Source organism: Magnolia sinica, chromosome 4 (genome assembly GCF_029962835.1).
Source record: "Magnolia sinica isolate HGM2019 chromosome 4, MsV1, whole genome shotgun sequence".
In the NCBI taxonomy this organism is placed as follows: Eukaryota; Viridiplantae; Streptophyta; class Magnoliopsida; order Magnoliales; family Magnoliaceae; genus Magnolia; species Magnolia sinica.
The window spans coordinates 93,871,745-93,886,762 of record NC_080576.1 but is presented as its reverse complement, the minus strand read 5'-3'; the positions used below and the strand labels follow the sequence as shown (position 1 = coordinate 93,886,762).

Here is a 15,018-nt window from a genome sequence, read left to right as displayed (position 1 = left end):
GTGTACTAGCAAAATTCCCTCAAGCCGTCAAAATATCACATGCATCACAGTCACACAATATATAGTGATATTTTAAATATTGCGATATATCGTTCTTCTTCCCTCTATAAAAGTCCAGTTTATCAATTGATACTTCAATATGTGTGTGTGTGTGTGTGTGAGGGGGGGGGGTGGTATGTGATATCACAAGTATCAATCTGTGTATGTGTGTGTCTACTATATATATATATATATATATATATCTCTAGAAATTTGCAAAAAAAAATCATTGTACTCGCAAATAAATCATTCTACTTTTTTTGGTGGAAATTATTCCTAGGTGTGTTTTGGCATATCTACTCGTGTTGTTTAGCATCAAAACAAAATTTTGGTTGAGAAAATCTCAGTAAGGGTGAAATCTGGCTGGAACCAATAGGTAAGAACTTTTTATTTTAGTCGTCTAAATTTATATGTTTTAAACAGCTAAGGAGGAAAACAAGTGCAAATCAATATCTATGCATCCATTTTATGGACCAACATGGATTTCAAGCAAGAAATATAGATTTTGAAGGTGGAAAACAGAAGAAATTGGGGAAATCTGAATTTCTTTCGTTTTCACCCTTTAAAATTACAATTTGAGTGTGGTTGGTTCTCCCCTTGTTCTTTTGATAACATTATTTTTAATTTAAAACTAATTAAAAAGATTCATTTTAAAAATAGGATTTTGCTTGTCCCCACCTTCATGAGCACATAGCAACATACCCAAACCTTATAAATGGGACACAAGGTGACCTATTGCCAATCTGAACCGTTCATTCAATCATAAAACTAGGACCATGCCATGGTGCAAAAGTCATGCCAATCGGGTGGTCCTAAGCTTCCAATCAATAACATGAAAATGGACAGTCAAGTTGGACCGGAGAAACAAAATAAGTCCAATCATCATCTTAACACCAATGTTAGAAATATCGGTATCGTGTTACGTTTCGCATCTTTGGGATACAGATAGTGTTGGGGACAAACCGACCCGATCCGGCGGATCTGACCTGATCTGAACCAAACCGAAGGCCTGGATCGGTGCGGTTCGAGTTGGATCAGTCAGATCCGACCGTTCATCGGATCGAGTTTGGATCGTGGTCAATCCGAACTGAATGGATCCGATCTGATCCAGAGTGATTCTTATGAATATTTTTATCACATATAGTCACTAAGTTAGTGCAAGTCACGCCCTATCCGTGCAAACCTATGATAGCATAGGTCGCAACAGGAGACTGCAAGTCACGCAAGCCCAGTACCATGAATATACGAACCGGCAGTGGGTGGCGCATTGATGAGGTTGCGTTGGGCAGGTGTACCGGTCATTGAAACTCCAAAGCGGATTGGCTGGTGTAACACCGAAGCGGATTACACGTACTGAGTAAACTCAGTGGGCACAATTGTCATTCATGCAATTTATCTAGTCCGTCCATCTCTTTTAACAGATAAGTTTAGGGCTTTATCCCAAAAATGGAGTGTATCCAATCCTCAAGTGGAGCACACCACCGGAAACAGTGTGAATTGAACATCTACCGTCCATCTCTACCGTTTAAAGGGTGAAATCTGGCTGGAGCCAATAGGTAAGAACTTTTTATTTTAGTCATCTAAATTTATATGTTTTAAACAGCTATGGAGGAAAACAAGTGCAAATCAATATCTATGCATCCATTTTATGGACCAACATGGATTTCAAGCAAGAAATATAGATTTTGAAGGTGGAAAACAGAAGAAATTGGGGAAATCTGAATTTCTTTCGTTTTCACCCTTTAAAATTACAATTTGAGTGTGGTTAGTTCTCCCCTTGTTCTTTTGATAACATTATTTTTAATTTAAAACTAATTAAAAAGATTCATTTTAAAAATAGGATTTTGCTTGTCCCCACCTTCATGAGCACATAGCAACATACCCAAACCTTATAAATGGGACACAAGGTGACCTATTGCCAATCTGAACCGTTCATTCAATCATAAAACTAGGACCATGCCATGGTGCAAAAGTCATGCCAATCGGGTGGTCCTAAGCTTCCAATCAATAACATGAAAATGGACAGTCAAGTTGGACCGGAGAAACAAAATAAGTCCAATCATCATCTTAACACCAATGTTAGAAATATCGGTATCGTGTTACGTTTCGCATCTTTGGGATACAGATAGTGTTGGGGACAAACCGACCCGATCCGGCGGATCTGACCTGATCTGAACCAAACCGAAGGCCTGGATCGGTGCGGTTCGAGTTGGATCAGTCAGATCCGACCGTTCATCGGATCGAGTTCGGATCGTGGTCAATCCGAACTGAATGGATCCGATCTGATCCAGAGTGATTCTTATGAATATTTTTATCACATATAGTCACTAAGTTAGTGCAAGTCACGCCCTATCCGTGCAAACCTATGATAGCATAGGTCGCAACAGGAGACTGCAAGTCACGCAAGCCCAGTACCATGAATATACGAACCGGCAGTGGGTGGCGCATTGATGAGGTTGCGTTGGGCAAGTGTACCGGTCATTGAAACTCCAAAGCGGATTGGCTGGTGTAACACCGAAGCGGATTACACGTACTGAGTAAACTCAGTGGGCACAATTGTCATTCATGCAATTTATCTAGTCCGTCCATCTCTTTTAACAGATAAGTTTAGGGCTTTATCCCAAAAATGGAGTGTATCCAATCCTCAAGTGGAGCACACCACCGGAAACAGTGTGAATTGAACATCTACCGTCCATCTCTACCGTTTAAAGGGTGAAATCTGGCTGGAGCCAATAGGTAAGAACTTTTTATTTTAGTCATCTAAATTTATATGTTTTAAACAGCTATGGAGGAAAACAAGTGCAAATCAATATCTATGCATCCATTTTATGGACCAACATGGATTTCAAGCAAGAAATATAGATTTTGAAGGTGGAAAACAGAAGAAATTGGGGAAATCTGAATTTCTTTCGTTTTCACCCTTTAAAATTACAATTTGAGTGTGGTTGGTTCTCCCCTTGTTCTTTTGATAACATTATTTTTAATTTAAAACTAATTAAAAAGATTCATTTTAAAAATAGGATTTTGCTTGTCCCCACCTTCATGAGGACATCGGAACATACCCAAACCTTATAAATGGCACACAAGGTGACCTATTGCCAATCTGAACCGTTCATTCAATCATAAAACTAGGACCATGCCATGGTGCAAAAGTCATGCCAATCGGGTGGTCCTAAGCTTCCAATCAATAACATGAAAATGGACAGTCAAGTTGGACCGGAGAAACAAAATAAGTCCAATCATCATCTTGACACCAATGTTCGAAATATCAGTATCGTGTTACGTTTCGCATCTTTGGGATACAGATAGAGCTGGGGACAAACCGACCCAATCCGGCGGATCTGACCTGATTCAAACCAAACCGAAGGCCTGGATCGGTGCGGTTCGAGTTGGATCAGTCAGATCCGACCGTTCATCGGATCGAGTTCGGATCGTGGTCAATCCGAACTGAATGGATCCGATCTGATCCAGAGTGATTCTTATGAATATTTTTATCACATATAGTCACTAAGTTAGTGCAAGTCACGCCCTATCCGTGCAAACCTATGATAGCATAGGTCACAACGGGTGAGTGCAAGTCACGCAAGCCCAGTACCATGAATATACGAACCGGCAATGGGTGGCGCATTGATGAGGTTGCATTGGGCAGGTGTACCGATCATTGAAACTTCGAAGCGGATTACACGTACTGAGTAAACTCAGTGGGCCCAATTGTCATTCATGCAATTTATCTAGTCCGTCCATCTCTTTTAACAGATAAGTTTAGGGCTTTATCCCAAAAATGGAGTGTATCCAATCCTCAAGTGGAGCACACCACCGGAAACAGTGTGAATTGAACATCTACCATCCATCTCTATCGTTTAAAGGGTGAAATCTAGCTGGAGCCAATAGGTAAGAACTTTTTATTTTAGTCGTCTAAATTTATATTTTTTAAACAGCTGAGGAAAACAAGTGCAAATCAATATCTATGCATCCATTTTATGGACCAACATGGATTTCAAGCAAGAAATATAGATTTTGAAGGTAGAAAACAGAAGAAATTGGGGAAATCTGAATTTCTTTCGTTTTCACCCTTTAAAATTACAATTTGAGTGTGGTTGGTTCTCCCCTTGTTCTTTTGATAACATTATTTTTAATTTAAAACTTATTAAAAAGATTCATTTTAAAAATAGGATTTTGCTTGTCCCCACCTTCATGAGGACATAGCAACATACCCAAACCTTATAAATGGCACATAAGGTGACCTATTGCAAATCTGAACCGTTCATTCAATCATAAAACTAGGACCATGCCATGGGGCAAAAGTCATGCCAATCAGGTGGTCCTAAGCTTCCAAGCAATAACATGAAAATGGACAATCAAGTTGGACCGGAGAAACAAAATAAGTCCAATCATCATCTTGACACCAATGTTCGAAATATCAGTATCGTGTTACGTTTCGCATCTTTGGGATACAGATAGAGCTGGGCACAAACCGACCCGATCCAGCGGATCTGACCTGATCCGAACCAAACCGAAGGCCTGGATCGATGTGGTTCGAGTTGGATCAGTCAGATTTGACCGTTCATCAGATCGAGGTCAATCTGAATCGATCCGAACCGAATGGATCCGATCCAATCCGATCCGAAGTGATTCTTATGAATATTTTTATCACATATAGTCACCAAGTTAGTGCAAGTCACGCCCTATCCGTGCAAACCTATGATAGCATAGGTCGCAACAAGTGAGTGCAAGTCACGCAAGCCCAGTACCATGAATATACGAACCAACAGTGGGTGGCGCATTGATGAGGTTGCGTTGGGCAGGTGTACCGGTCATTGAAACTCAGAAGCAGATTGGCTGGTGTAACACCGAAGCGGATTACACGTACTGAGTGAACTCAGTGGGCCCAATTGTCATTCATGCAATTTATCCAATCCGTCCATCTCTTTTAACAAATAAGTTTAGGGCTTTATCCCAAAAATGGAGTGTATCCAATCCTCAAGTGGAGCACACCACCGGAAACAATGTGAATTGAACATCTACTGTTGAAAAATTATTGGGGGCCAAAGAAGTTTTAGATCAAGCTGATATTTGTTTTTTTCCCTTCAACCCTGTCTTTCTAGTCTTATGAACAGGTTGGATGACAAATAAACATCATTGGGCCTAATAAAATTTTCAACAATGGAAATCAATACTTCTACTTTTTCCTGTGGTATGGTCCACTTGAGCTTTGGATATGCATCAATTTTGGGTTCAACCACTAAAATGATCTGGAAAAACGAATGGACGGCATGGATAAACCACATGCATTCACGGTGGGCCCCAACAGAGTTTACTCAGTACAATAAGAGCATACTGAGTTACTCGGTACCACGCTGAGCGATTTCGTGCTGTGCACGTCAACACAGCAGCTTACAGCTGGTGTAGATACGTGTCGTGCAAAGATGAGTGGAGACGTGCCTTGAGCTCTGAGTTGTACGAACGGCTCAAATGAGATCAAAATTACATGAGCCCCACAATGATATATTTATTATATCCATACCGTTTATCCATTTTTCGTGATCATTTTAGAGCATTTGAGAAAAAAAATGAATCATATCTAAAGCTCAAATGGACCACACCGAAAATAGCAACGAGGATAATGATTTTCACCGTTCAAAAATTCGTAGGGCCCACCATAACTTTTATTTTCCATCTAATCTGTTAATAAGGTCAAAAATACATGGATGAAGAGGAAAACAAATTTCATATTAATCCGAAACTTCTGTAACAAATTTCATATTAATCCGAAACTTCTGTGATCTCCAAAAGGGTTTCAATGGTAAACGTTCAATCCCCCACTGTTTTTTGCAGTGTGGTCAAACTAATCTTTAGATCTGTCCTATTTTTCGACTCAAGCCTTAAGATGAACTCTCCAAATGGATGGACGGTTTGGATATAACACATACCTCATAGTTTGACCCACAGACCCAACCCGATTTGAACCGTACCCAACCCGATCCGACTTGGTTTCCCCGACCGAGTCGAACTCGGTTCAGGTCAGGCCAACCGTGCATCGGATCGGTTCGAGTCAAATGTCCCGGACTCGATCTCAGATCGGATCGAGTTTGGGTCAACCCATGCAGATTTCAAACCGAATCGACTTGGACCCAATCCGATCCGACTTGGTCCGATGCCCAACTCTAGATACAGATACATATTGGTTATCGCACGGGATATATCGTTTGTATCGGGTAATTTATCACACTTTTTGGAAACATGGGGAAACATTGGGGAAATGGTTGAATTTTTCAATGAAACTTCAGGGATTGCTAAAAAAGACCTTAATACACACTTTTAAATCATAGCATCTCAAAAAAGAAGTGCATGTAATAGGTTTCTTTGTATAGGGTTCTAAGCTATGTGTTGTCTGGCTGAACTGATACAACTATATTCAAATTGAATGCATAACATTTAGAGTGTATATGATGGTCGTTTCATCATACTCCTAAATACTTCGAAATTAGTCTCAATTGACAGCTAGTTGAAGGGAAATATTGAAAAAATAATAATATTTTATTAATTTTTATTTTCCAAAAAATGACAATAACTTAACAAATCAATAGATCAGCCCTCACACATGCTTGATTTCATGTTCGGAGTGCAACATTGCAAGCAATTTGAGAGAAATTGGGAAATAGTCAAAATTTCCCAAAATTTTCCCAAATTGGACTGCCTACACTCAAATTTCGAAATTAGAGTGTATGTGATGATCATTTCATCAAATACTCCTAAATACTTAGAAATTAGTCTCAATTGATAGCTTATTGAAGGAAATTTTCAAAAAAAAAATAAAAATGGTAAACATGAAGAACCAATGAATTTATAACCATTTGACACTGATTTAACATAATTTCAATAAAAAAAAAAAATTTAAAAAAAAAAAAAAAGATCACTACCGGTGCGTTTCGTATCGCACAGGTGGGATACAAGATATATCGTGGGATATATCAGCTGATATCATCGATATTTAAAACATTGCTTGACACATCTAATACATAGATCCCACTTCGTATTTCTTATGATTCTAAAGTAACCCTCTGATTTGATCTTCTGATTTATGGCTTGTAAACAATGGAAGGTTGTAATAAATTGGCCCCATTCAAAGGTTAGAATCATCCGATCGGAGTGATTCTTGCGCCATGGCTTGCTCCTAGTTTTATGAAAATAAATGGATTAGATCAACGATAGGTCACCCTGTATGCCATTTAACAGGTTGGGGACATTCTAACATCCCCCACGAAGTAAATTAGTGCATTATTAGTGTGTGTGTGTGTGTGTGTGTGTGTGTGTGTGTGTGTGTGTGTGTGTTTAGATTAATCGATCAGACTGTCCAAGTAAACCGATGCAACTGGAGCATTTCCATGCAATTGTTTTGCCTGATTTCATATTTTCTTTTGGAGTAGAAACTGAGATTCTATTTCTGAGCCTGATCTAGGTTCTGAATTCGATCTTGCACACATCAAATAACTGAATAATGGTGAGAAGATTGCTCAGCTTGCCGATGCCACCTGGCTTTGTCCTATGCCCATCATATGCTTGGGTCCTACAAGCTTGTGATCTGTTTCAGAAAGACAAATTTTCAAGAATTGTAGCTTTTTAACACTTCGAGTGGAAATTCAGACATGACAAATTGTGCTTAGTATAGAAAGTTATCCCAGCTAAAAGTACTCTGTTTACCAGTTATGATAACCCATAGACTCAAACCAGAGAAAAAACTGAGTCTCACTAGCTGACTGGTTCTGAAGAGGCTTGAAACAGGGGGGTAAAAGGAGAAAAGAGGATAGAAACATAGAAAAAGACAAGCATGTCATAAAGAAGAAAGAAAACAATAGAAAAGGGAAAAAAAAAAAACCCCAACACATATATAAATATTCAACGCCTTATCTCTGCTAAATGCTGCCAATGAGTAAATACGAACAACTCATATAAGGTGGGTGAAGGAGAAACAAACACTGGCTTTCCAAACTTGCAACATTAATAGAAGTGAAATTATGGTGAGGTGTACCTCTCTAGGTTATTGTTTTGTTCTTCCCAAGGCCTAAAAAAATCTTCTACCTCGAACACCAATCCAGAGACCACGATGCCAACGGCTAGGCGCTGAAAAGCAAAATCAAGAGAGTTTTTGACAATAGAGGTAACAATTCAGAAAACTTAACAGAAGCTGCTGCACTGTGTACAGATATCTTGGCCCATGGAATTGGCGCCTTCTTGATACGTAACCATACTGCTCACTGCATAAAAACAAAGAGGCTCCTTTGGAATGCCACACAGAATGGCAAAGAGAAGACAACTCACGCCTTGGTTATGATTTTCTCCAACAGGAATGAATTCAAATTCATCAACATCACCAATTCTCCTAGCCACTTTAGTTCCTGTAAGTCCCGCTCCAGCAGCTGTCAACATGCAAAACATGAGTACCCAATTGAAACATGGATCCCAAGGGGGTGTTTGGTTGCTGGTTTTATATTTCTCAGCTTAGTAATTCCCTGTTTTTTACCCAAAAAAAAAAAAGTTTGGTTCACGCTTTTGCTGGTTATTACATTCCCCAGAAATTCCATTCCCCAACTTTTTCCTCAAAAAACTTGCACCAGCTAAAAATCGGGAATGGAAAACCTACAGAATTCACAAAGAATGTTAAGACTCTTACCAGGTTTCCCCAGGACACCTGGTGTTATCAACCAAAAATAATTAATCATTCCCCAGGAAATTTTAGGCCAACTACAACATTCCCCAAGAAATATAAAAACAAAGGAATGAATTCCCCAACAACCAAACAGGCCCCAAAAGTTTTGAATTTTTTTCAAAAAAACTATTTTTTTAATAAGATCCCATAGATTTGATTAAGAAAGAATGCAATTAGGTGAGTTGTCCAAGAGCTCTCACACACTAGATAAGAACACAAAAGTTTCAAATTTTGACGAACCCAATTAGAAGAAACTTTTGTAGCTTTTGTTGCTTCATTTATAAGCTTCATGTCCAGTCATTAATAACGTGATTATAGTTAGATAATAGTAGATAAAAACAACACTTGTAAGTATTCCTACTGAAACCTAGAAATATAGGCTTGCCTGCCATCCACACTAGAATATGGAGTTTTCTTGAAGCACCTGCTAGTGGAGGAAGCCTAAGAGACAGGGCTGAAGACAGCCAAAACATATCTTTTTTTTAATATGTTCATTCTCTACACGTCATATTGCATTACGCATGTACGACATCAAGAATATAATCAAGACTGTTGGAACACGAACGCAACTATTAGGGTTGAGCCCATAGCTGACTTGGATGGTGTTTTATATTCTAGCTTACACCACAAAAGAGAAAGGTATGGGCCGTTTGGATGCAGGAAAAGTTTTGTAACAGGTTAAACAAAAGACAGATTTTTTAACCCACGTAAACACATCTGTTAATTCTGTTAACTAGAACAATTTTGATTGTTCAGAAAACTATGTACTATTTTGGAATTGGAAGTAATACGAACCATCATCCATCAAGCATCTTTTTATAGGAAAAATTGGGTTTTTTCGAAAATGACAAAATTGAACAGAGTTCGCGATTGGATAATCGATTATGCGACTACACATGAGAACACTGGCTAAAAGAACACCCCCCTCTCTCTCTCGTCCGTCAATTGCCTCCACTACGTAAGCCACCATCAACCACTCAGCCCCTCCCAACATGCCATTTGTCCTCCCTTGAGTGTCGGATGAGTGCCATGTCAACTCCTCCCCTACCACTACTCTGTGTGAGCACCTAGGCTTACCCCTCGCCTCTCTGCCCGTCTCTGCTAGCATCCTCCATGGCCGCCACCCTTCTAGATCTATCTCCATCTATAGTTGGCTTGATACCTTCCTTTCTAACAGAGAGAACGAGTTTCTAGTACCCAATAGTGATCAAGATCCTCACTACCTGATTAGCCAGCCTATTCCTTGCTCGAATCAGGCCAATCTCACCTCCACCCTGCTAGAAGTGGCCGGATCAACTGCCAGCACGTTGCCGATATAACCCCTCACCATGAGGAATGACTCTTTAAGTATCACAGCTTGATCTACAAGCTCCTCACCTCATACCACAACTCCTCCCACCCTAATGAGACCACCTCGACCATATGAAGAGCCCTGCCACCGAACCATCTAAGAGCTCCCACCTCGCCCCCAATACTTTCTCCACCTTCACTTGCGAGCTAAGAGAGAGCCAACCTCCAACCCAACAACAGCTTAACACTATTCAGAACATCACTAAGACCACCGGAATCTCTTATCCACTTCACTACCCCTTCCGTCGAGATTGCAAACATCACAACTACCATCACACTCCACTGCAAAGCCTTCCATGAGTTAATTATCACCTCAGGTTGGATCCTAATCACCGATCCACCACTATTGTCCTCCCGTAACTAGCCATCACCACCTGACTGTGCCAAGATTACCTTGTCGCCTTTTGATCCCCCCTTTTGTTGAGCCCTAGTAGCCTTGGAGGCTACCACCTCCTTGAAGGATACACTTGATCTCCTTGCTCTAAGCCCCTACCCCAATCTTGAATATAAATCTTCTCTTGAACCACCCTCTTCCAGGAACGGGCCTGCTGGAAGCTAATGAACCTCCCTCTCGATCTCCTTGAACTATCTAGCAAACCTTGTCTTGAAGCCACAACTCGACTGTCTTCTATGCGATTGCCAATCAATCTTCTCTCAATGACACATGTACTGTCACTACCATTAAAAATGTTATCATCCACGTGCGCAACCAACACAACAACATTTGCTTGACTTTGTCAAATTAAGACAAAATGGTCAGCATGGCTATGTTTCATCCCAAACTCAAGCACAGTTTTATTAAACTAATCGAACCAAGCTCGAGGAGATGTTTTAGACCATAAATTGATTTCTCCAAGTGCATGCTTTGTCAAACTCCCCCTGATCAACAAAGCCAGGCAGTTTCTCCATATAAACTTTTTCAACAAGGTCTCCATGAAGGAAGCATTCATGATATCGAGTTGAAACAATGGCCAATCTAGATTCACAACAATCAAGATTATAACATGCAGAGAATGAAGTTTGGCCACAGGAGAGATGGTGTCTAAGTAATCAACTCCTAAGGTCTGAATATACCTTTTTGCAACTAGCCAAGCCTTTAAATGATCTAGCTAGCTATCTGGATTATACTTAACTATATATACACATCTGCATCCAATTGCACATTTCCCTGTAGGTAGCTAAACTAATGTGTATGTGTGAATTTGATGAAGTGCAGCCATCTCTTCCTCCATAGCTCATTTCCACTCATCAATGTTGAGAGCCTCCTAGGGAGAATGAGGAACAGACATGGACGACAAGGGCAAAGCAAGCTTCAAAAATAAAGGTAATAAGCCATCAACGGAAATAAAATTAGATATTGGATGTTGTGTGCAAGAACAAATACCTTTAAGAAGAGCAGTGGGCAAATTATCTTCAGTTTTTTAAATTGGTTACGACTTAAGGGAATGATCTTCGGACGAAGTAAGAGGATTGACAGAGGACACATTTGTATGCACTTAATCTCCTCTCTTGGAATGTTTAGAGTACACCTGCAGAGGTAGATCCACACGTTGTACAAAAGCCTTCTCCATGAATGAGGTTATATTTGTCACAATGGGAAGAGTGGTAGACTCTTCAAACTTCAATATCCTCCCCACGCAAAGAAATATTGAGTATGCTCAAATAAAGTAACATCGACTGACATAACGTCTACAGGTAACTAGATTATAACATCTGTAACCCATCTTAATACAAGGATACTCAAGAAAAATACACTTCACAACTTTTGGTTCAAATTTGTTAGACAATGATCAAATTGATGTACAAAGCGCGCACACCCAAATACTTTGGGAGGAATTGACAAAGTTTGGTGTTGAGGATATAGGATGGAGAAATGAGATTTTTCACTTAAAATTGATGAAGGTATCTGATTTATTAAATAACATGCAGTTAGAATTGCATCACTCCTAAAAAATTTTGGATCCTTCATATTTACCAATAATGCTCTAGCAACTTCAAGAATGGCAATTTCTTGTTCCATGACTCCATTTTGTTGAGGTGTCTGAGTAAATGAAGTTTGATAAATAATGACATGGAATAATAAGAGTCAAAATCATGTGATACATATTCTCTAGCATTATCTTACCTTGAATACACGCTTTAGCATAAAATTGAGTTTGTATTAGCATTTGAAATTCCTTAAAACAATTAAGCACCTCAATATGATCTTTCATCAAATATAACCATGTCATTCTAAAGAGATCATCTACAAAGATAACAAAATATTTAAAATCTGATAAACTAGATAAATGAACTAGACCACAAATATTAGAATGTATCAAGCAGAACGGTTTATCACTCACTTTATCCTCACGAGGGAAGAAGGACACTCTTTGATGCTTGCTTAATTCACAAACCGCACACTCTATCCTAGACACATGAGAAAATGAAGGGACAAGACTCTTTGAACTATTCAAGAAAGATTGAAAGTCTGTAATCCACTAATGAGGAGAGACATCAGCCCGGAATGCAACTCCAGCTCTAGCTATTCCACTATCGAGGTTGTTAGAATGGTCACACGTGACATGATCACACGTGTGGATACATGTGACATTATCACACGTGTAGTCAACTTGATTGGGTTTAGTCTTTATGCATTGGGGTTGTGTGTACATGGGCCTTTTGCTCTTTGGTAGTGGGCTTCTTGTAACGAGGGTATTCTCATAATTTCACCTCTTAAGTGAAAGCCCTAGTAGAATAAAACAAGAGGTGGGGTGTGCGGGGCTGTTTTGAGCTCCTCATTCTCTCTCACGTTTTCCTCTTTCTTCATCTCTTCTCCTTTTTCCATTCTTTCTTTCTTCTTCAAGATCAACTTGATATCAGAGCAACATTGATCCATTTTTCTTCATGATCTCTCTCTTCTTTATCTCACTTCTTTTTTATTTATTTTTCATTCTCTCTGGTGAGAAACCCTAATGTGTTTGGGGCTGATCTAACCTAATTTCTTCCGGTTGTTGTACCCCCACGTGATGGGTGGTGAAAACATATTTTAACGAAGAGGTGTAAGGCCTGCTTTTGCATTCTACCCGCGTGATGGGACAAAGTGGGCCATATTTCATCTAGCATGCAATCTAAGGTCAGTTTTGAAGCATGAAATCAGATTTGAAGACTAAATATTCAGAAGTTCGATGAAGTCCTCCTTTATTGTGTTGATCGAGACAAGTTGAAGCTCGGGAGTAGGTATTTATTTAGTAGGTCAATTTGTTGGAGGATTTGTGTTCAAGAAAGATTATTTGTTGTTATTTAGATGGATTCCAAGAATGATTCTAAGAGTAGTATTTTATCATCATCGGATTTGTTGCCTCTCCAAATAACATCAACGAAACTAAATGGCACGAATTATCTTCAATGGACCAGATCTGTAGAAGTTTTTCTAACTGGAATGAGAAAAATTAAATATTTGACATCGCCTAAACCTAATATCACTGCGACAAATTATGATGATTGGGTGGCAAAGGATGCCCAAATTATGGCATTGTTGTAGAATAGCATGGAAGCACGTGTTAGTGCCAATGTAATCTTCCCAAGGACTGTTAAAGATGTCTAGGACACCTTGAAGGAGATCTGTTCTAATGAGAAAAACTTAATTTGTATTTATGAACTCCTAACGGGCCGTTACGGGACTGATACGGGCGTAACGGGCCGTTATGAGGCGTAACGGGCCCGTAACGGGCCCGAAACGGTAACTTTTTTTTTTTTAAGCCTTGTTTTTGCTGTTTTTTTGAAACTTCTTGCTTCCAAACTGTTTCTAACTCCTTCTACTACTAATTTCGACCAACCTTATCTAGGTATTTGATAAAAAAACACATAATATTATAGATTTTTTTGAATCAAAGCTCGGTGGGTCATTTTTCAGAAATTCGTCAAAAATAGGTATTTATACTTTTTTTAATATATTTTGCTGTTTTAATCATGTCATATGATGTGTTAATCATAGTAGAACATGTTAATGTGCATTTTACAGATTTGGGGTGCCATTTAATAATTTTTTAATATTTTTTTCTATTTACGCATGAATTTTGGCCCCTTTTTTTAAAATTCGAAAAATCAGTTTTTAATGGTTGTTTTGCTGTTTTAATCATGCCATTTGATGTATTAATCATAGTAGAACATGTTAATGTGCATTTTACAGATTTGGGGTGCCATTTTATAATTTTTTAATATTTTTTTCTATTTACGCATTTATTTTGGCCCTTTTTTGAAAATTCGAAAAACCATTTTTAAATGATTCTTTTGCTGTTTTAATGATGTCATATGATGTGTTAATCATAGTAGAACATGTTAATGTGCATTTTACAGATTTGGGGTTCCATTTTATATATTTTATATATTTTTTTCTATTTACGCATTTATTTTGGCCCTTTTTTGAAAATTCGAAAAATCATTTTTAATGATTCTTTTGCTGTTTTAATGATGCCATATGATGTGTTAATCATAGTAGAACATGTTAATATGCATTTTACAGATTTGGGGTGCCATTTTATTTTTTTTTATATTTTTTTCTATTTACGCATTTATTTCGGCCCTTTTTTTGAAAATTCGAAAAATCATTTTTTAATGATTCTTTTGCTGTTTTAATGATGCCATATGATGTGTTAATCATAGTAGAACATGTTAATGTGCATTTTACATATTTGGGGTGCCATTTTATATTTTTTTAATATTTTTTTCTATTTACGCATTTATTTCGGCCCTTTTTTTTGAAAATTCGAAAAATCATTTTTTAATGATTCTTTTGCTGTTTTAATGATGCCATACGATGTATTAATCATAGTAGAACATGTTAATATGCATTTTACATATTTGGGGTGCCATTTTATATTTTTTTCTATTTACGCATGAATTTTGGCCCTCAAAAATAATTGCAAACACCTAAATGTAAG

The 15,018-nt window shown here is 38.4% G+C and overlaps 1 protein-coding gene across 2 annotated transcripts in view; it reads right to left on the bottom strand.

Annotated features, from left to right (window-relative positions):
* The window catches only part of LOC131243395 (uncharacterized), a 75,565-nt gene that overhangs the window by 22,222 nt on the left and 38,325 nt on the right, over positions 1 to 15,018 (bottom strand). For both annotated transcript variants that reach the window (XM_058242731.1, XM_058242733.1), the window contains 2 exons: positions 8,359 to 8,456; positions 8,069 to 8,160 (listed from right to left, as the gene is read on the bottom strand). In XM_058242731.1, coding sequence (XP_058098714.1) covers positions 8,069 to 8,160; positions 8,359 to 8,456 — 190 coding nt within the window. The remainder of the gene's footprint in view (positions 1 to 8,068; positions 8,161 to 8,358; positions 8,457 to 15,018) is intronic.